Raw genomic sequence first — 21,507 nt, 5'->3', positions numbered from 1 at the left:
TCTTCTTCTTCTTCTTCTTCTTCTTCTTCTTCTTCTTCTTCTTCTTCATTTTCTTTTCTTCTTCTTTTCTTCCTTTCTTGCAATTGTTTACTGGTATAAAGTTCACCCTTACTACTACTTTCTCTGCATCTCATAAGTTTTGGTATGTTGTGTTTTTGTTTTCATTTGCACACCAGATACTTTTAAATTCCTGTGATTTCTTCTTTGACCCATTGGTAATTTAAGAGTGAGTTGTTTAATTCCCACATATGTGTTTAATTCCCCCTTCTCATAGTGATTCCTAGTTTCATTACATTATAGTCAGAGAAAATAGTTTGTATGGTTTCAATATTCTTAAAATTAAGACTTGTTTTATGGCCTAACATGTAGTCAGTCTTAAAGAATGTTCCATCACATTTGAAAATAGTGTGTGTTTCTGCTGTTGTTGTATGGAGTATTTTGCATTTATATGTTAGGTACAGTTGGTCTGAAGTGTCATCAGATTTCCTGTTTCCTTACTGATCTTCTGCCTTGTTGTTATATCCATAATTGAAATTGGGGTGCTGAATCTTCTACTAATAATGTGTTGCTGTCTATTTTTTTTTCTTCAGTTCTGCCATATTTGCTTTATATATTTGGGAGCTCTAACATTAGGTACATATATTTTTATATTTTCCTGGTAAATTGGCCTTTTTGTCATTCTATAATGACATTCTTTGTTGTGATACTTTTGGTCTTAAAGTTTCTTTTGTCTGATATACATATGGCCCCTCCTGCTCTTTTTGGATTCCCATTTACATGGAATAAGTTTTTTCATCCTTCACTTTTAGCTGATGTGTGTCCTTAGATCTAGTGTGAGTTCTTATAGAAAGCACGTTGGATCTTGTTTTTTTAACGATTGAGCCAATTTCTGTTTGTGTCTTTTAATTGAGATATTTAATCCATTTACTTTTTTTTTTTTTTTTTTGAGAGGGAGAAGAGAGAGAGAGGGAAAGAGAGAGAAAGAGCATGAATGAGCAGGGGAGGGGCAGAGGTAGAGAGAGAATCTTAAGCAGGCTCCATGTGGGGCTCAGTCTCACAATCCTGAGATCACGATCTGAGCCAAAATCAAGGGTCAGATGCTTACTCTACTGAGCCACCCAAGGTGCCATAATCTATTTACTTTTAAAGTGATTATTGATATGGAGGCACCTATATTGCCATTTTAGTGTTTTCTGTATGTCTTACAGCTTTCTGTCCTCTTTTGCCCTCACTGCATTATTTTATTTTCATTTATTTTTTGTAGTGACATATTTTGATTCCCTTCTCACTTCCTTTAGTTATATTTATAAGATATTTTTTTTATGGTTACTATTATACTAAACATCTTAAAATTATAATAATCTATGTTAAAATGATAACAACTGTAATTGCATATAAAAACTCTACTTCTTTACATCTCTGTACCCCCTGAAAACTTTATGCTTTTGATGACCCAAATTACTTATTTATTTTATTTTTTTATTTTTATTTTTTTATTTTATTATGTTATGTTAATCACCCTACATTACATCATTAGTTTTTCATGTAGTGTTCCATGATTCATTGTTTACATATAACACCCAGTGCTCCATTAAATACATGCCCTCTTTAATACCAATCACCAGGCTAACCCACCCCGACACCCCCCACCCCTCTAGAACCCTCAGTTTGTTTTTCAGAGTCCATAGTCTCTCATGGTTCGTCTCCCCCTCCAATTACCCTCCATTATTTTGCCCTTCCTGCTATCTTCTTCTTCTTCTTTTTTTTTTTTTTTTTAAACATATAATGTATTATTTGTTTCAGAGGTACAGGTCTGTGATTCAACAGTCTTACACAATTCACAGTGCTCACCATAGCACATACTATGTAATGTCTATCACCCAGCCACTCCATCCCTCCCAACCCCCACCTCTCCAGCAACCCTCAGTTTGTTTCCTGAGATTAAGAATTCCTCATATCAGTGAGATCATCTGATACATGTTTTTCACTGATTGACTTATTTAGCTCAGCATAATACCCTCCTCCAGTTCCATCACATCATTGCAAATGGCAAGATCTCATTTATTTTGATGGCTGCGTAATATTCCATTGTATATATATACCACCTCTTCTTTATCCATTCATCTGTCGATGGACATCTTGGCTCTTTCCACAGTTTGGTTATTGTGGACATTGCTGCTATAAACATTGGGGTGCATGTACCCCTTCGGATCCCTACATTTGTATCTTTGGGGTAAATACCCAATAGTGCAAATGGTGGGTCCTATGGTAGCTCTATTTTCAACATTTTGAGGAACCACCATACTGTTTTCCAGAGTGGCTGCACCAGCTTGCATTCCCCCCAACAGTGTAGGAGGGTTCCCCTTTCTCCACATCCACACCAACATCTGTCATTTCAAGAGTTGTTAATTTTAGCCATTCTGACTAGTGTGAGGTGGTATCTCATTGAGGTTTTGATTTGGATTTCCCTGATGCCAAGCGATGTTGAGCACTTTTCATGTGTCTGTTCGCCATTTGGATGTCTTCTTTGGAAAACTGTCTGTTCATGTCTTCTGCCCATTTCTTGATTGGATTTCTTGTTCTTTGGGTATTGAGTTTGATAATTTCTTTATAGATTTTGGACACTAGCCCTTTATCTGATATGTCATTTGCAAATATCTTCTCCCATTTTGTCAGTTGTCTTTTGGTTTTGTTGACGGTTTCTTTTGCTTTGCAAAAGCTTCTTATCTTGACGAAGTCCCAATAATTCATTTTTGCCTTTGCTTCCCACGCCTTTGGCGATGTTTCTAGGAAGAAGTTGCTGGGGCTGAGGTCGAAGAGGTTGCTGCCTGTGTTCTCCTCTAGGATTTTGATGGACTCCTGTCTCACATTGAGGTCTTTCAACCATTTGGAGTCTATTTTTGTGTGTGGTGTAAGGAAATGGTCCAGTTTCATTCTTCTGCATGTGGCTGTCCAATATTCCCAACACCATTTGTTGAAGACTGTCTTTTTTCCATTGGACGTTCTTCCCTGCTTTGTCAAAGATAAGTTGACCATAGAGTTGAGGGTCCATTTCTGGGCTCTCTATTCTGTACCATTGATCTATGTGTCTGTTTTTGTGCCAGTACCATGCTCTCTTGATGATGACAGCTTTGTAATAGAGCTGGAAGTCCAGAATTGTGATGCCACTGGCTTTACATTTCTTTTTCAATATTCCTCTGGCTAGTCAGGGTCTTTTCTGGTTCCAAACAAATTTTAGGATTATTTGTTCCATTTCTTTGAAAAAAGGGGATGGTACTTTGATGGGGATTGCATTGAATGTGTAGATTGTTCTAGGTAGCATCAACATCTTCACAATATTTGTTCTTCCAATCCATGAGCATGGAACGTTTTTCCATTTCTTTGTGTCTTCCTCAATTTCTTTCATGAGTATTTTATATTTTTCTGAGTACAGATCCTTTGCCTCTTTGGTTAGATTTATTCCTAGGTATCTTATGGTTTTGGCTGCAGTTGTAAATGGGATCGACTCCTTCATTTCTCTTTCTTCTGTCTTGGTGGTGTAAAGGAATGCCACTGATTTCTGTGCATTGATTTTATATCCTGCCACTTTACTGAATTCCTGTATGAGTTCTAGCAGTTTTGGGGTGGAGTCTTTGGGTTTTCCACATAAAGTATCATATCATCTGCAAAGAGTGAGAGTTTGGCTTCTTCTTTGCTGATTTGGATGCCTTTTATTTCTTTTTGTTGTCTGATTGCTATGGCTAGGGCTTCTAATACTATGTTGAATAGCAGGGGTGATACTGGACATCCCTGCCACGTTCCTGACCTTAAGGTGAAAGCACTCAGTTTTTCCCCATTGAGAATGATATTCACTGTGGATTTTTCATAGATGGCTTTTATGATATTTAGGTATGTACCCTCTAACCCTATACTCTGAAGAGTTTTGATCAAGAAAGGATGCTGTACTTTGTCAAATGCTTTTTCTGCATCTATTGAGAGGATCATATGATTCTTGTTCTTTCTTTTCTTAATGTATTGTATCACATTGATTGATTTGTGGATGATGAACTAACCTTGCATCTCAGGGATAAATACCCACTTGGTCATGGTGAGTAATCCTTTTAATGTACTGGATCCTATTGGCTAGGATTTTGGTGAGAATTTTTGCATCGATGTTAATCAAGAATATTGGTTTGCAATTCTCCTTTTTGATGGGGTCTTTGTCTTGTTTGCGGATCAAGGTAATGGTGGCCTCATAAAATGAGTATGGAATTTTTCCTTCCATTTCTATTTTTTTGGAACAGTTTCAGAAAAATAGGTATTAATTCTTCTTTATATGTTTGGTAGAATTCCCCTGCGCAGCTGGGCCTGTTTTGGGGAGATTTTTGTTGACTTCAATTTCCTTAGTGGTTATAGGTCTGTTCAGGTTTTCTATTTCTTCCTGGTTCAGTTTTGGTAGTTGATACATCTCTAGGAATGCATCCATTTCTTCCAGATTATCTAATATGCTGGCATATACTTGCTCGTAATATGTTCTTATAATTGTTTGTATTTCTTTGGTGCTGTTTGTGATCTCTCCTCTTTGATTCATGATTTTATTTATTTGGGTCATTTCTCTTTTCTTTTTGATAAGTCTGGCCAGGGGTTTATCAATCTTGTTAATTCTTTCAAAGAACCAGCTCCTAGTTTTTTTGATCTGTTCTACTGTTCTTATGGTTTCTATTTCATTGATTTCTGCTCTGATCTTTATTATTTCTCTTCTCCTGCTGGGTTTAGGCTTTATTTGCTATTCTTTCTCCTGCTCCTTTAAGTGTAGGGTTAGGTTGTATATTTGATAACTTTCTTGTTTCTTGAGAAAGACTTGTATTACTATATACTTTCCTCTCAGGACTGCCTTTGCTGCATCGCAGAGTTTTTGAACAGTTGTGTTTTCATGTTCATTTGTTTCCATGAATTTTTTTAATTCTTTAATTTCCTGGTTGACCCATTCATTCTTTCATAGAATGCTCTTTAGCCTCCATGTATTTGAGTTCTTTCAGACTTTCCTTTGTGATTGAGTTCTAGCTTCAAAGCATTGTGGTCTGAAAATATGCAGGGAATGATCTCAATCTTTTGGTATCGGTTGAGACCTGGTTTGTGACCTAGGATGTGATCTATTCTGGAGAATGTTCCATGGGCACTAGAGAAGAATGTGTATTCTGTTGCTTTGGGATGGAATGTTCTGAATATATTTGTGAAGTCCATTTGGTCCAATGTATCATTTAAAGTCTTTATTTCCTTGTTGACCTTTTGCTTAGATGATCTGTCCATTTCAGTGAGGGGGTGTTAAAGTCCCCCACTATTATTGTATTGTTGTCAATGTGTTTCTTTGCTTTTGTTATTAATTGGCTTATATAATTGGCTGCTCCCATGTTAGGGGCATAGATATTTACAATTGTTAGATCTTGTTGGATAGACCCCTTAGGTATGATATAGTGTCCTTCCTCATCTCTTATTACACTCTTTGGTATAAAATCTAATTTGTCTGATATAAGAATTGCCACCTCAGCTTTCTTTTGTTGTTCATTACAACAACCATTAGCTAATTACCATTAGCATGGTAAATGTTTTTCCACCTCTCACTTTCAATCTGGTGGTGTCTTTGGGTCTAAAATGAGTCTCTTGCAGACAGCATATCGGTGGTTCTTGTTTTTTAATCCAATCTTATAGCCTGTGTCTTTTGATTGGGGCATTTAGCCCATTTACATTCAGGGTAACTACTGAAAGATATGAATTTAGTGCCATTGTATTGCCTGTAAGGTGACTGTTAACTGTATATTGTCTGTGTTTCTTTCTGGTCTATGTTGCTTTTAGGCTCTCTCTTTGCTTAGAGGACCCCTTTCAATATTTCTTGTAGGGCTCGTTTTGTGTTTGCAAATTCCTTTAGTTTTTGTTTGTCCTGTAAGCTTTTTATCTCTCCTTCTATTTTCAATGACAGCCTAGCTGGATATAGTATTCTTGGCTGCATATTTTTCTCATACAGTGCTCTGAATATATCATGCCAGTCTTTTCTGGCTGCCATGTCTGTTTGGATAGGTCTGTTGCCAATCTAATGTTTCTACCATTGTAGGTTCCATATCTCTTCTCCCGAGCTGCTTTCAGGATTTTCTCTTTGTCTCTGAGACTTGTAAGTTTTACTATTAGATGTCGGGGTGTTGACCTATTTTTATTGATTTTGAGAGGGGTTTCTATGTGCTTCCTTGATTTGGATTCCTGTTTCCTTCCCCAAATTAGGGCAGTTCTCTGCTATAATTTGCTCCAATATACCTTCTGCCCCTCTCTCTCTTTCTTCTTCTTCTAGGATCCCAATTATTCTAATATTGTTTCATCTTATGGGTTCACTTATCTCTCGAATTCTGCCCTCGTGATCCAGTAGTTGTTTATCTCTCTTTTTTTTTTCAGCTTCTTTATTTTCCATCATTTGGTCTTCTATATTACTGATTCTCTCTTCTGCCTAATTTTTCCTAACAGTTAGAGCCTCCATTTTTCATTGTACCTCATCAATAGTCTTTTTGATTTTGACTTTGTTAGATTTTAGTTCTTTTATTTCTCCAGAAATGGTTTCTCTAATATCTTCCATGCTCTTTTCAAGCCCCGCTAGTATCCTTACCATCTTCATTCTGAACTCTAGTTCCAACATCTTTCTAATGTCCATATTGATTAGGTCCCTGGCAGTCGGTACTGCCTTTTGTTCTTTTTTTTGAGGTGTTTTTTTTCCATCTTGTGATTTTGTCCAGAGGAGAATAGATGAATGAGAGAACAAAATGCTCACAGGGTAACAATGACCCCAGAAAAATATATACTAAACAAATCAAAAGAGACCTGAAACTGCGGGAAAAGACAAAGAAAGAAAAAAGAAAAAAAGAAAAAGAAAAAGATAAAAAACAAAGAAACAGAAAAAGAGAATATGATCATATATGATCAGGCTGGTGCATAGATCAGTGCCACACACTAGATTTTGGGCATATTTTGGTCTGTTAGAAGAAAGTGCCTCCCAAAATTTTAAAGAAAGAAAAGCTTATATATGTACAAAAATAAGGGTAAATACGATGAAGGGATGGAATATGACTGTAAAGATGAAAATTATAAAAGATTTTATAAAAGGAATTGATAAGATAAGAAGTTGGTTGAAAAAAGAAAGAAGAGGATTTTTTTTTTTTTTTTTAAGAGAGTATGTGATCAGGCGGGAGACTAGAACAAAGGCATACACTAGAGATTTAGGGTATATTTTGGTCTGTTAGAAGAAACTGTATCCCAAAATTTTAAAGAGTGAACAACTTATATATATATACCAAAAGTAAGGTTAACTACTATGAAGGGATAGAACATGACTCTAATAATGAAAAATAAAAAAGATTTTTTTTTAAAAAAGGGATTGATTAGATGTTGGATGAAAAAGGGAAAAAGAAAAATTCAAAAAAAAAAAGAAAACGAAAAAACAAAATTAAAAAAAATTAACTTTGAAAGACTAAGAATCATGCGAAAAAGGCTATGAATTCTATGTGCAGTATTCCCCTAGTTTTGGAGTTCTTCCATTCTCATCGATCGGTAAACTTGGTCTTGGCTGTCTGTTTTTGCTGATCTTCTGGGGGAAGGGTCTGTTGCTGTGGTTCCCAGATGTCTTTGCTGGAGGTGGAATTTCCCCTCTCTTGTCGGAGCCGGGCTAAGTAATCTGCATGGGTTTGCTCTCAGGAGCTTTTGTTCCCTGCAAGCTTTCCATACAGCTTTGGAGGATGAGAGTGAAAATTACAGCCTCCCAATCTCTGCCCTGGAGGAGACGAGAACTCAGGGCTCCACTCCTCAGTGCACCCCCAGAGAAGAGCAGTCAATCACTCCTGACTCCCTTGTCTCTGGCTGCACTTCGTGCTCACCCGGCCTTGACCGAGCATTTCTATCTCTGGCACACAACCCCATATGGAGTCTCCAAACCCAGCAGATTCCTGTAGTGTGCTCCTGCACTGCTCTTCCCAGAAGAGGAGGAAGGGGAGTCTCCCCGGATCTGGCACTTGATGGGTCCCTGCTGGAGGAGCAGTGGCCTGACTGTGCGGCGGATCACGGTTAATGGCAACCCCGAGCTGAGACCCCACTCCTCAGCTCCCTCTTTGCAGCTGGCTTCCCTCTTCCAATGCCGAGGAGCTCTGCCGCACTCAGGTGCCCCTGGTCTTTCTGTGATCTCAAGGGTCCTGAGACCATACTGTCCCAGAAATGTTCCACCCCCTGCTTAGCCACTGGAGCGATGTCCCTCAGCAGAGCTGACTTCTAAAATTTCCAATTTTGTGATCTGCTGCTCTATCACTTGCCGGTAGCTGGCTGATGCAGGCCCCGCCCCCACCATCTCGCCTCCCGAATATTGCCTCGGATTCACTTCTCCACACGTCCTACCTTCCAGAGAGTGGTCGCTTTTCTGTTCAGAGAGTTGTTGCTATTCTTTTCTTCGATCTCCTATTGAGTTTGTAGGTGTTCAGAATGGTTTGATCCCTATCTAGCTGAATTCCTGGGACCAGATGAAATTTCGGTCTCCTACTACTCCACCATCTTGCTCCTCCCACCCCAAATTACTTATTTTCATATAGTGTATTCATTAACATAGATTTATAGTTACTTTCTATGCTTTTTAATAAAAATTCTCTATTTATTTAAAAGGATTTATGTATGTACATTACAGTACTACAGGATTATATATTTATTTATATATTTTTACCAGGTAATTTTATATTTTTTTATAGTTTTGTGTTTCTATTTATTATCTCTGTGCTTCAACTTGCCTTCAGTATTTCTTGTAGGGCAGATCTAGTGGTAATGAATTTCCTCAGCTTTTGTTTAGCTGGAAAAGTCTTAATTTCTCCTTCATTTTTGAAAGACAGTTTGGCCAGACATAGTATTCTTGGTTGTCAGTTTTATCTTTCAGCACTTTGATTATATCATCCCATTATCATAGAGCCATGAAAGTTTATGCTGAGAAATCCAATGATGATCTAATAGGAGCTCCCTTATATGTGATGAGTCACTTTTCTGTTTTCAAGATTCTTTCTCTGTGATTTTTGAGTTTGGTTATGATGTGTCTCTGTGTAGATCTCTTAAGATTATCCTACTTGGAGTTTCTTGAGCTTCTTGAATTTGTATGTCCGTTTATCTACTCCAAATTAGGACATTTTTTACCATAATTTCTTCAAATAGGCTCTGTACTTTTCTTTGTTTCCTTTCCTTCTGGAACTCCCATGTGCATATGTTGTTCTGCTTGATGGTATCTCATAAATTCCTTAGGCTATTTTCATTTTTCTTCATTCATTTTTCTTTTTTGTTCCTCCAGTTTGGTAATTTTGAATGTCCTATCTTTGAGATTACTGATTCTTTCTTCTGCTTGGTCAAGTCTGTTCCTGTGTCCCTCAAGTGAATTTTTTCAATTCAGTTATTGTAATTTTCAGCCCAAAAATTTCTGTTTGTTTTTTCTTCATGATTTCTGTATCTTTGATATTCTCACTTTGCTCATGTATCATTTTCTTTATTTCATTTAGTTGTCTATCTGTGCTCTCTTTTCATTCATTGAGCATCCTTATGGTGGTTATTTTGAATTCTTTGTCTGGTAATTAATATATTTCTGTTTCATTTCCTGGGGATTTAATATGTTTGTTTGATTGAACCCTGTTTCTCTTGTTATCTTCTGTGGGATGTAGGCATTTGAAAAATCAATCACTTCTCCCAGTCTTTGTGATCTGGTTTCATACAGGGAAGTTTTCACCAATCTTCCTGCCTAGGGATTCTGGCAACTTCTCAAACTTTGCCTGAGGATGCATTCTTCTTGGGCTTTTTCTTGTAATAGAATTGAAGAGGTTTGCCAGTACTACTCTGGAGCTCCCCCTGGTGTCTGAGGTACTGAGGCCTCTCCAGTGCTGTAGCAAGCTAGACTGGAGCTCTTCTTAATGTCTTTGTGGGGTACCACAGATTTTGCTGATCGACCACACCGTATTGATGGCTCTTGTTCTCAGTAGTCCCCAACCTGGTGCCCACTTCCTGTCAGTGCTTAAATTCAGGCAAGACAGAAAATAGCCCCTGGGGCAGTTCTCCCAATAGTCAAAATGTTGAATGTATGTTCCACCTTTTTTTTTCCCTCCCCAGGGTGAAGTTGGGAAATGGGAGCTTTGTCTTGATATTTTCCTTCAGTGTTAGGGGGAGAGGCCCTGGTGAGTGTGTGTCATGAATTTTCCTGCTGGGCTTCCATGCGGCTGGCTTCAAATTCACCGGGGGTGCAGGGACCTCTTAACTGGCTTCTGGATTTCTCACAGAGGCAGTTAGTAAGTTGGGTTCTTTGTGGGGGTAGGAGGATCTGGGGCTTCCTATTCAACCATCTTGCTGGTATTACCCTGTTATGCATTTTAAAGTACAGTAAGATCTGTCACATACCAGGCCTCTCATACCATTCTCAATCTTCTTATTGTTTAAAGATGTAATGCATTCATTTTTCATATCTGTTATGGACTAAAAATTCTTTTGGTGAATACAGTTTGATATTCCCAGTCAGGTAGTAGAAAGGACAAGGTGCTTTCATGAAGAACATTGTTAAAATGTATCTTTCCTGTTAATAGCCAATTATATTCATGCTTGGAGGAAAACTTACTTTAAACACTCAGTTTACAGATGTAGAAAATGAGCCCCAGAGAATTTAAATTATTTTCACAAGGTCGTGTGGCTACTTCAGAGTTGAATTTATAAGATTATTAGACTTTGTGGATGCCTTTCTAAATTCCTTTATCTTCTTATCACTGAACTCTTTTAAGAGGTGGAAATTTATATACCCACTGGAGTTCTGAAGTTGTGGTTCTGAACTTTAGCACTAGTGCTCTTTTCATTCTTTTGAGACTATGAATTCTCAGGCTGTCTACCTCAGTAATACATTTTTATCCAAATGCATACAAAAGCAGAATCTCACTGTTTGCCTTCTTTCATATTACTTATCAGGTGTGACCCAGGTCTGAGGTGATGACCTGTGTATCTTTATCTTTTAACTCTTGTTGGCCCACTTGAGATCACATACTTAAAGAAAGATTGGGAAAGAAGTAAGGCTTTGGAGTTGGCATCTATAGTTCTGGGATTAGTGGAGGTGGGATTAGCTGTAAACCTCATAAGGGAATGCCAGAACCAAGTTAACTGACCAAGTAGGAACCCTAACAGAGCTGAAATGGGATCCACAATAGTGCTCTCAATGCTCCGGTACTAACCTGTGTCAAACATTTCTGCATGGACTTAGGGTTTTGACAAAACTGTGATACTAACCAAGGTTGCCCATTCTGTGTACCTCTTTTCCCCAAATCCCTTCACCCATCCCCCCATAACCTAGTATTCTCCTAGCTAGAGAAAAGCATTTGAAAACACATCTCTACTGAGATGGTATTGATGGACTTAATGTAAGCCTCAGAGGCAGTATTTGCATTTTAGGAAGAGCCTGGAAAGATTATTTGTGATGATGATGATGGTGGTGGTGATAAACTGAAGTCATTTTTAAAAAGATTTTATTTGTTTATTTGAGAGAGAGAGGGAGAGAGCACAAACAGGGAGAGAAGCAGAGGGAGAGGGAGAAGCAGGCTCCCCGCTGAGCAGGGAGCCCTAGAGGGCTCAATCCCAGGACCCTGGGATCATGACCTGAGCCAAAGGCAGAGGCTTAACCAACTGAGTCACCCAGGTGCCCCCCCCCCCAATGAAGTCATTGTTATCCAGAATTCCTTTAAGCCTCATTACCAAAGTTAAGCCTCTGGGAAGTTGTGAGTGGAACCCTGAGATTTTGTTCCAGTGAGGCTATAGAATCCTGGATAAGTCACCTCCTCAACCATGTTTTTAACTGCCCATCTTTCAAATGGGAATGAAATATTACATATTGATTAGATGCAAATGCTTATTACAGTGCAATTTAATATATATTAATACTTTTGTCTATGGGCATCAACAGGAGGGGAAGCAAAACTTAAATGGAAGTCGGCAATGGAGTGGGGAGTCAGTCAACCTAATGCATCATCTTCCCCAGTGTACTCTTATTTCAGGTAAAGGAAGGGGGCAATAAATTGGAGGGGCCCAGAGCAGATGAGTCCCTACATTTTCCCCAAAGGCAGCAAAGATTAGAAAGGAGGTTATCAGCTACAGGAAGAGCCCTACTGTTCAACTCTCATGAGCATGAGTTGTATTATTTATTTCTCTCTCTCTTTTAAATTCATTTGCTGATATTCAAATATTTCTGTCAGTATATTTAAACTTCTCATGATAAAATGGAATTTAAGTGACCAGAGTGACTTTTAGACATAAATATTAGTGGAAAGGCAACCAATGCAAGATTTTGGCATTCTTTTCTGTACATAACTCCAGGGGCCCCAGCAGCCATAGCAAACATTTACTGAGCACCTACTACTTACTTCACAACTAACCACCATCTGAGCCCCCACCATGATTTAGGTTCTATTATCAGCTTATCTTGCACATAGTGGGATTGAGGCACAGAGATGTTAAGACACTTTTCAGGATTACAGAAATGGTAAATGGCAGGGCCACTCCGACAGCCAGGCAGCAGGCTCTCCTGTCTGTGTTGTGTCACTTAGCACATTTGCTCAGTGTCCTTTGGGGTCACCATTCCTCCTCCCTCTTGCTGCCAATCTGGGACCAGCTCATGAAGGATTGCCTTTTGTGGAGAGCTATAATCACCTGGAACTTTCCCTTACTCTGCATTTTCTATCCCTGTCAACTCTTACTGGCCCTATATCCCATCTATTCTAATCTGTGTTTCTGTCATTGCCTGTTTCTTGCTTGTTTATGAATGAATATAAATGGTTTCATTTGCTTTCCCAATGCCACTCAGCTTTTTTTCCTCCCAGGGAGTTAATGTAATTTCCATTGTAACAGATGCCTATTTCCAGGAGTATCCTTGTCTTGGACAATCTTTTATCAGCTCTTGACTATTGGTCTTGACTACTTGACTACTTGCGTCAATCTGTGGTTATCATCAGGTTCCAGGGGACATTTAAAAATTATTCTTCCTGTTGCAGTTTGCAATCTCATGTGAACATTTAACATGTAAAATCCATTTAAATATAATAAAACCACAATTTTCAGGAACCATAGTTATCCAGTAATCAATGAGTACCTACTGTGTGCCAGGAACTGTGGCAGATGCTGTGGGAAGGGATGAAACTGAGTCACCTGTAGACCCCTCTCTCCAAGGGCTCGTCCTCATTGGGAATGTTAAGGGATGTTCATGACATAAAAGTAGCAAGTGACCTAACAATATGGAGATTCAGAGAAAGACTATACATCTTTTTCTCTCAGTTACTACATGTAAAATAGTTTTTCCTAACAGACCCCAGGCACTTATTCAAAATTTGTATGAGACTATCTTTTGTAAAAGATATTAATCAAATGACTTGAGAAAAACCAAATGACTATTAGTATGGGTCCTTGTGGTTTCTGAGGCCTGCCACTTCAACATGCTGGGAATTTTGTGTAAATCTTCAACCTCATTCCTTCTGGGATGGATTCCCGCTCTTCTGCCTCCAGAGGAATTGACACTGACTCACCCAGAGTCCCATGAGTCCACATTGCACCAAGCATAACTCCTCTGTTTTCTACTGTCTTTTTAATTTTCTCCATCAATTTTTCTAAAGTAAAATATGCTATCGTAATTCTGTGGTTTTAGGGAGAAATGGGGTGCCTGGGTGGCTCAGTCGGTTAAGCGTCCAAATCTTGATCTTGGCTCAGGTTATGATTTCAGGATTGTGAGATCCAACCCTGCATCTTGCCCATGATGGACATGGACCTGCTTAAGATTCTCTCTCCCTTTCCTTCTGTTTCTCCCTACCACCCCTCCCCCCAGTTCACGTGCTCTCTCTCTCCTCTGCCCCCCAAAGGAGAGGAACTTCTGGGGGTTTTGAGAAGCCAGCTCAATACACCTTTCCATTTCATCTTAGGAAAATTAGAAGATGTGGAATCTGATCAGCCAGTCTGCCCCTTATCTTGCTATAAGAGAAGCTCAGAGCTGACCTTATTTCGAGGCACAATGACATATTTGATTCATTGGATGACATTGGTTCTCCCCCCCCCCCCAACCGGGGGCCAGGGCCGGAACAGTAACCACCAAATTGGATGACATTGGTGCTCACCCCTGGGAGCCCAGGGCCAGAAGAGTAACCACCAAATTTGGCAGAAAAATGAAAGATGTTTGTTGAGATTTATATGTAACTGGAAAACAGTAAGCTGGTGGCAGATTATACAGAAATGTTTTTATTACCTGTTTTATTCAGGTTTGGCATTTTAGACACCTGCTAGGAAGTAACATTTATGATACATCAGGGGGCCCCTTAACAGATGCTTGTTGGGAGTTTTGGAAATGAAATTTGATTTATTTTTCTTTTCACAAGAGGGGCTGAATTTGTCTAATAGGAATCTTGTATTATATTAGATGTGGTTTTGGATGTCAAACATAAAAAACAATAGATTTTCTTGCATCAAAACAATTTATTTACTTTTTATCATAACAGTGCTTCTTTTGTGTCCACAGTAAACAAGACAAAGAATTTGTTAATCTCCAGGCTTTAAGTAGCAAAATTCAGCCATGTGCCCTTAGGTTCATCAGTAGACAGACCCACCCAAGACCTATACTCTTCCCCCAACAAGGTCACTCTGACAGGTGCCATTTCTTGTCTGTGCATCTGGGTCATCTCCTCAGCTCCTGACTGATAATTCTAGGATGCTTATTCTAAGATGAAGAAGCCCCTGGTTGAGTGGGGAAAACTAACCAAGCAGGTATGTGCATTGGTTTTATGACAGAGGCAAGTAGAAGCGCAGTCTACATTACTGCCTTTTGGGCCACATATCTTTGAAGGGAATGAATGTGGTTGATGCCTGTCACAGCTGACCCAGTGCATCTTTGCCACATTCCTTTATGCTGCACAGTTTATGAGTTTGTGATTCTTCTCAGACATATTCATTCCAAACTTAAAGGAAATAATGACATCCAAATAGACAAGATAGAATTCAAATGAAGAATTGAAAAGTGAATACATTTTTGTGCGACATGTATGGGACCCAGTATCATCAGCCCTATTTTATACTCTTTTTCAATTGAATCTGCCTCCTTTCACTCAGAAAATCACATCCCCTCCCCACCTCTCTCCCCATTTCTAGCTTCTTTACCTCTGTGTAACTCTTCATCCTTCTTCCAACTATCCAGAGCTTAATCTTTTTTTATTGTGGTAAGATATACATAACATAAAATTTACTATCTTGGCCACTTTTAAGTGTACAGTTCAGTGCTATTGTATGCATTCACATTGTTTGCAACCATCACCACCCACCACCCACCTCCAGAACTCTTTTCATCTTGCAGGGCTGAATTCTGCACCCATTAAACACTAACTCCTCACTCCTCCCTCCCTCAGCCCTTGGCAACCACCATTCTACTTTCTCTCTCTGTGAATTTTACTACTCCAAGTACCTCATAGAGGTCGACTTACAAAGTGTGTGTCTTTTTTGACTGACATATTTCACTTATTATGATATCCTCAAGGTTCATCCATGTTGTAATATGTATACATATACATAAACACACATGGATATTTTAATTTTACATTTCATATTTATAATTTGAATATTACGATGTTTTGATATCTTAAAAACCCTTTTGACTGAGGGCAGACTGCTCCTCTGGGGCTAGCCAATTCTTAGAGATAGCAAAGGGCCTAGCCAGGAGTATACCTTTGATAGGCAGGCAAAGCAGTCCAGAGCTGTAGTCTCTCTCTTTGGCCCTTACACTACAGGAAGCAATATTCTTCTGCCTTAATCATCCCAGGACCGCTAGAGACCACTGGAATTATTCAAAGTAGCCAATGTTAGTTGTTTATCCTGCCTTGCTGTGTTTCTCCCATGGAAACCTCATTTATGATCATGGATTAAGTGCCTTCTCCCTCTACCTTGCCCTGGTTTCTGCCTCCTGCCCACTCTGGTGTCTTTCTCATGTGGGCCTGCAAGTCATATCTCCTGTCTCTAGGACTTGTGAATACAATAAACCTTGTTATTCTGAGCCTTTTCTCTTGTGGCTACATGTGACTGACCATCACATAAAAGAATACAAAACAGTCAGAATCTCCATCCTTTTTAAATCTGAATGATATTCCATATAAATACGCTACATTTGGTTTATCCATTTCTCCCTCTATGGGCACTGGGTTGCTTCTACCTGTTGGCTTTTGTGCATAATGGTGCTATGAATATGGGTGTACAAATATATGTCTGGTTATAATTCCTTTGGGTCTATCCCCAGAAGTGGGTCATGTAATTCTGTGCTTAATTTTTTTTGAAGAAGTGCCATACTGTTTTCCACAGTGGCTGTATCATTTTACATTCCTACCATGCACAAGAGTTTCAGTTTCTCCACATCCTTGCCACCACTTGTTATTTTCTGTTTTGTTGTTTTTCATGGAAGTGAAGTGGTATCATAATGGAGGTGAAGTGGTATCTCATTGTGGTTTTGATTTGCACTTCCCTAATGATTGGTGCTGTTGAGCATCTTTTCATGTGCTTAATGGTCATTTGTATATCTTTGAAAAAAATGTCTAAGTCCTTTGTCCATTTTTAAATCAGGTTTGGTTTTTTTTTGCTTATTTATTGTTGAGTTGCAGGAGTTCTTTCTCTGTTGTGGATTAACCACGTATCAGATATGTGATTTGCAAATGTTCTCTCTCATTCTGTGGGTTGCCTTTCCACTCTGTTGCCTGTGTCTGATACACAGAAGTTTTTAATTTTGATATAGTCTAATTTATTTATTTATTTTGTGTTGCCTGTGCTGTTGGTGTTCATATCCAAGAAATCATTGTCAACTCTAGTGTCATGAAGTTTTCCCCCATGCTTTCTTTTAAGAGTTTTGTAGTTTCTGGTTTTACCTTTCGGTCTTTGATCCATTTTAAGTTAATTTTTGCATGTAGTGAAGGTAAGGGTATAATATCATTCTTTTGCATGTGGATATCCAGTCTAACCAACACTATTTGTTGAAGAGACTGTTCTTTCACATTTGAATGGTCTGGGCTCCCTTGTCAAAGATCATTTGTCAGGGCCTAATGTTGAATCTTTGAATTATAAACCATGAGCCACCTGTGGCCAGTCTCTTTCCTGTGTGCCCCTGTCAGAGCCACTTTCTTAAAAGATCCTTTTACTTTAGCATGATGCTTCTTAAAAGAGCATTTGCTTAAAACAGTTAATTTCCCCCTGGTTTTGTGTGCAGGGGTGTGTGCATCTGGTGTGTGTGTGTGTGTGTGTGTGTGTGTGTATTTATTCCAAACTGTTATCCCTTAAAACCTTTATTGCACTATTGCACTTAATACTCATTTGGTACTTCCCACTTCAAGTTGTTAAGGTTTTATTTCTGTAGGTCTTTTTTAATTTAATGAGAGTAAGAGCCCTGGAAGCCTAAACTCTAATACCATAAAATAACCAGAAAAGTCTCTTGCAAAAAAGTAGGTTCTCAATTGACTGATTTAACACAGGCTTTTGAATGACATCACCAAAGGTTATATGGTGTCTGGAGACAGAAAACTTGCTGAATCCATTGAAGTTGAAGAAAGATGCTACTTACTATTTATAGTAGTTAACAAATCTGTCTAAAATGAAGAATAGTCCTTTTAGGAAATGTAAGCACTATATACATAATATATAGAATTGTGTTGGGGTGTTTTCCAAAATGCCAACAGCTCTTTGAAGCCAATATGACTTGGTTGTCCTGACAGATGTTAGAGTGGTTGGCTCAAATTCATAATCATTGTTTTCATTTACATGGAGGTCTGGAAAATGTGGCTCGGGCAACAGGCTGCTGGGTATGCAATTTAATGAGACTATGAGCTCAGAAGTACCGCTCATAGTTCTGAAAGTAGAGTGCGGACGTCGATTTGTGAATGACTGGTTATTTAGCAAAACTGAAGGAATCTTATCGAAATAATTGCAGATACAAACACTCTTGTATCTGAAATGATTTGTTTCATATGCAAAGGTTCAGAGTCTTTCTCCTGTTCCTCTGGGGAAGAAATATTCTGAAATTGGTGCTGTCATTCCCTTTATCAGTTGCTAAGTGCAGAGAAGAGAACCTTCTTCTTTTCAGAGGGTATGAACCCCTGACTCAGAGGTTGGCTGGCTCTGCAATCTCATTATTGGTTTTCTTTAATGAGCCAATTTTACCTCTGATGCACAATGTTGGATTACAATCTCTCGTCTATACATTTTATGCCTTTGTAGTTGAAATTGTAATTCCTTGACTTACTAAAGTGTTATTTATTTTTTAATTATAGGAATTTAGATCTGTGATACGTGTATGTGTCTTTAGGTTTTCCAATAACAATAATCAGTATTCCTTATTCTTCTCTGATGCATACGCTCTCCAATCTTTGCTTTGAGTCACTTTGCTTTAGAACAATTAAGAAGTCAGGTGATGGATAGGGGACTGGAGCTGTCTCTGATATTACTCATCACTGGGGGTTTGGTTTTATAGAAAACGTTGACATTAAGTTGCTTATGCAGTGTCTTTTACCATATAGCATTTATCGTCTTTTATTTTATTTTCTTTGCCATATAATCAGCTTAACAAATATTGCAGGATATCTTTACAGTCATCTATTCCTGGCAACTTGCAATGTATAAATGTCCTGTTTTCCAAGAATTTGTTAAATTCCAGTAAGAATCTCTAATCCTTTGAGAATTTTAAAAAAGGAAGAGAGGCAGGGTTTGAATTACAACTACAAGGCAAATCCAAAAAAAAAAAAAAAAATCCACCCCTTTTTCACATACCCATGAGGTGTTAGTGCATGAGTCAAATGAAGCTGAATACCGCTTTCCTCAGTCTCTCTGGCACAAAGTGTTAACACACGTGTATTTTTCTCCACAGTAAAACCGACTGTAATTGACGTTGACATCTATGTTAACAGCATTGGTCCTGTGTCATCAATAAACATGGTAAGAAGCTCTTTTCTGATTTGAAGACCTTTATATCAGTTCTTACTTACATTCTTGTCATGAGTTTCTGTTCAAGATTTATCATGCAGGTTAAAACTCACAATGGACTTCTTAAATCTATAGCATTGATTGGTAGTTTAAATATTGAAAATGATTTTAAAAAATCACGGAGTGGAGTTTGTGACCCTAGTAGTGAGACATGGCTCTAGTGTTTAAAAGGCATCTCATCCACACCTTCTCCACACACATAGATTTTCGGATGAGATTATTTGCAATTATGCAGTCATTGGCTATATTAATATTAAGGATAAATATAAATGACAGCTTTTTAACTTTTGGTTCAGTTTTTCAAGATCCCAAAGAGCTGCCTTTAGTGTTTCTTAGGAAAGGATCTGAGATTACCCAGTTTATACTTTGCTCTTCAGTTTGAACTCTGGGGGTAAATAAGCTGCCTTATTTTTATTTATTTATTTATTTTTGGCAAGAGAAAGTATGGCATCAAGTATATGATTTTCCTGAGTAGGGTATTTTCACAGATTTAGAAGCAAAATGAGCTCCAGAAGTAACTGCAATGTGAAAGAAGGCCTTCCCTGTAAAAAGTGCTTAGCTATGAGGAAAGTGTTGGAATGCTGGAATACATTAGCATAAAAGTGTCCCAGGAGGTGCTGCAGGCCATGATGCGGCTCCCTGAGAGGAGTATGCAGGGTTCCAAGAACACACACTGGCATTTGTGGACCCAGTGATGGCAGGAACTCTTGTATGCTGGGGAACTTCTTTGTATTTTACTGCTGCACACTGGCTCCTGGATTTGGGGGAGGTGAGGCTGAGGGTGGGGAATTGCCAAAATGCTGACTTAGATGCTGTCTTTTCATTGCAATGTTCTGTGGATAGAAATAATCCCTCCAGAATTAGTAGCAAAATCAGTTCTTTTCATTGCCAGATATTAAAAGTGTTTATTTTTCTCTGATGATATAAAGTTTTCTATGTAGGGGTAAAATTATATTTATGGGTGACTCACTTAAAAAAACCATGTTATCCATAAATTGGGGATGGGGCACTGGCAAAGAAGTGAAATGAGTAAAAGAGAATTCAGTTCACACAGCCTATGTGCTGCTGATTGTAAAATGTAAATTATAAATGTAATATTCCCTTTCCTTGATATATAATTATTCAGTTGACTGCGTAAAGACTATCATCACTTCTTAGTTCATTTGTTTCTTATTCTGGAGTTTTATTTTCTTACATCAGTTCCACATTATTCATCACCCCTATGTCTAACACCAATTTATATCTTAACACTAAAAAAGAAGTGCCTCCATAGAGATATATTTACAAATTATTTTAGAAACAGGTGCTTGCATTTATATATCTTAGGGATTTTCATGAACTCCTATAGCTTTGATATCTACTCAGTGCCCAGGATTAAGTTTTGCTATTGGAATTGATAGAAATTTCTGCCTGGAAGTCATAGGCTTCACAGGAGGAGGCTAAGTAAGTGACAATCACCCACAGAGTGATAAGGACTCTGCTAATGGGCAAATCCCCTCTTGGGAAAGCTGGTAACATTTGGAGTAGATTTCTCTGATGAGGTCTCAATCTGAAACTTGATTGGTAGGCAGGTGTTTGCCAAGTGGGTCAGCATGGGGAAGTCCTCAGTAGCAGTCAGGAACATAGGTATGTGACCTGATAGAGGGAATGGGGGCTAATGTGCTGTTTGAAAAGCCAAGGGAATGGGATGTGGCTAGACAGCACCTTGGACCTGCCTGGGACTGAGGCCCTGAAGCCTTTATGAAGAGTTGGGCTTCATCCTTAGGCAGACCTTGGCATTTCGGAAGTGTGCAGACCCACTTCCATCTAAGATATGTATGGGTCAAATTTCGTAAAATTGGTCTGAATCCAGCAAAGATCTCTAGTCAGACCCCTTCCTCCATTTTAAAGAGAGAGAGAGCAAGCAATTACATGGCATAGAACTGACAGTGAAAAAAAAAAAAGAAGAAGATAGCAGGAGGGGAAGAATGAAGGGGGGTGGAATCGGAGGGGGAGATGAACCATGAGAGATGATGGACTCTGAAAAACAAACTGAGGGTTCTAGAGGGGAGGGGGGTGGGAGGATGGGTTAGTCTGGTGATGGGTATTAAAGAGGGCACGCTCTGCATGGAGCACTGGGTGTTATACACAAACAATGAATCATGGAACACTACATCAAAAACTAATGATGAGATGTATGGTGATTAACATAACATAATCATAAAAAAAGGAAAATTATTATTTAAAATAATTTACTCTGATCCCTTCATCAAGAGGGGACGAATGATCTTAAATGGTAAGGTCGTAAGACCTGCGAAAAATACATGAGCATCAAAACCATATATGTTCTGTGGCAGACACACCAAAATACTGCTGTTAGATTTTTAATAAGTGAGATTGAGTAGAAAGCTTTTCCAGTTAACCTCCCATTTGAAAAAATAGCTTGAATATCTTGAAAATTCATTTGGTCCAATTTTTCTTTCTTTCTAGGAG

General features: G+C 38.6%; 1 protein-coding gene across 1 annotated transcript in view; it reads left to right on the top strand.

Annotated features, from left to right (window-relative positions):
* Nucleotides 1-21,507, top strand: part of GABRG3 (gamma-aminobutyric acid type A receptor subunit gamma3) — a 797,287-nt gene that overhangs the window by 45,461 nt on the left and 730,319 nt on the right. The window contains exon 3 of the mRNA XM_035023930.1: nucleotides 18,920-18,987. Within this exon, the coding sequence (XP_034879821.1) occupies nucleotides 18,920-18,987 (68 nt within the window). The remainder of the gene's footprint in view (nucleotides 1-18,919; nucleotides 18,988-21,507) is intronic.

The sequence above is a fragment of the Mirounga leonina genome, unplaced genomic scaffold (assembly GCF_011800145.1).
Source record: "Mirounga leonina isolate KUSES-001 unplaced genomic scaffold, KU_Mleo_1.0 Mir_178, whole genome shotgun sequence".
Taxonomy (NCBI): Eukaryota; Metazoa; Chordata; class Mammalia; order Carnivora; family Phocidae; genus Mirounga; species Mirounga leonina.
This window is presented reverse-complemented; position numbering and strand designations above follow the sequence as displayed.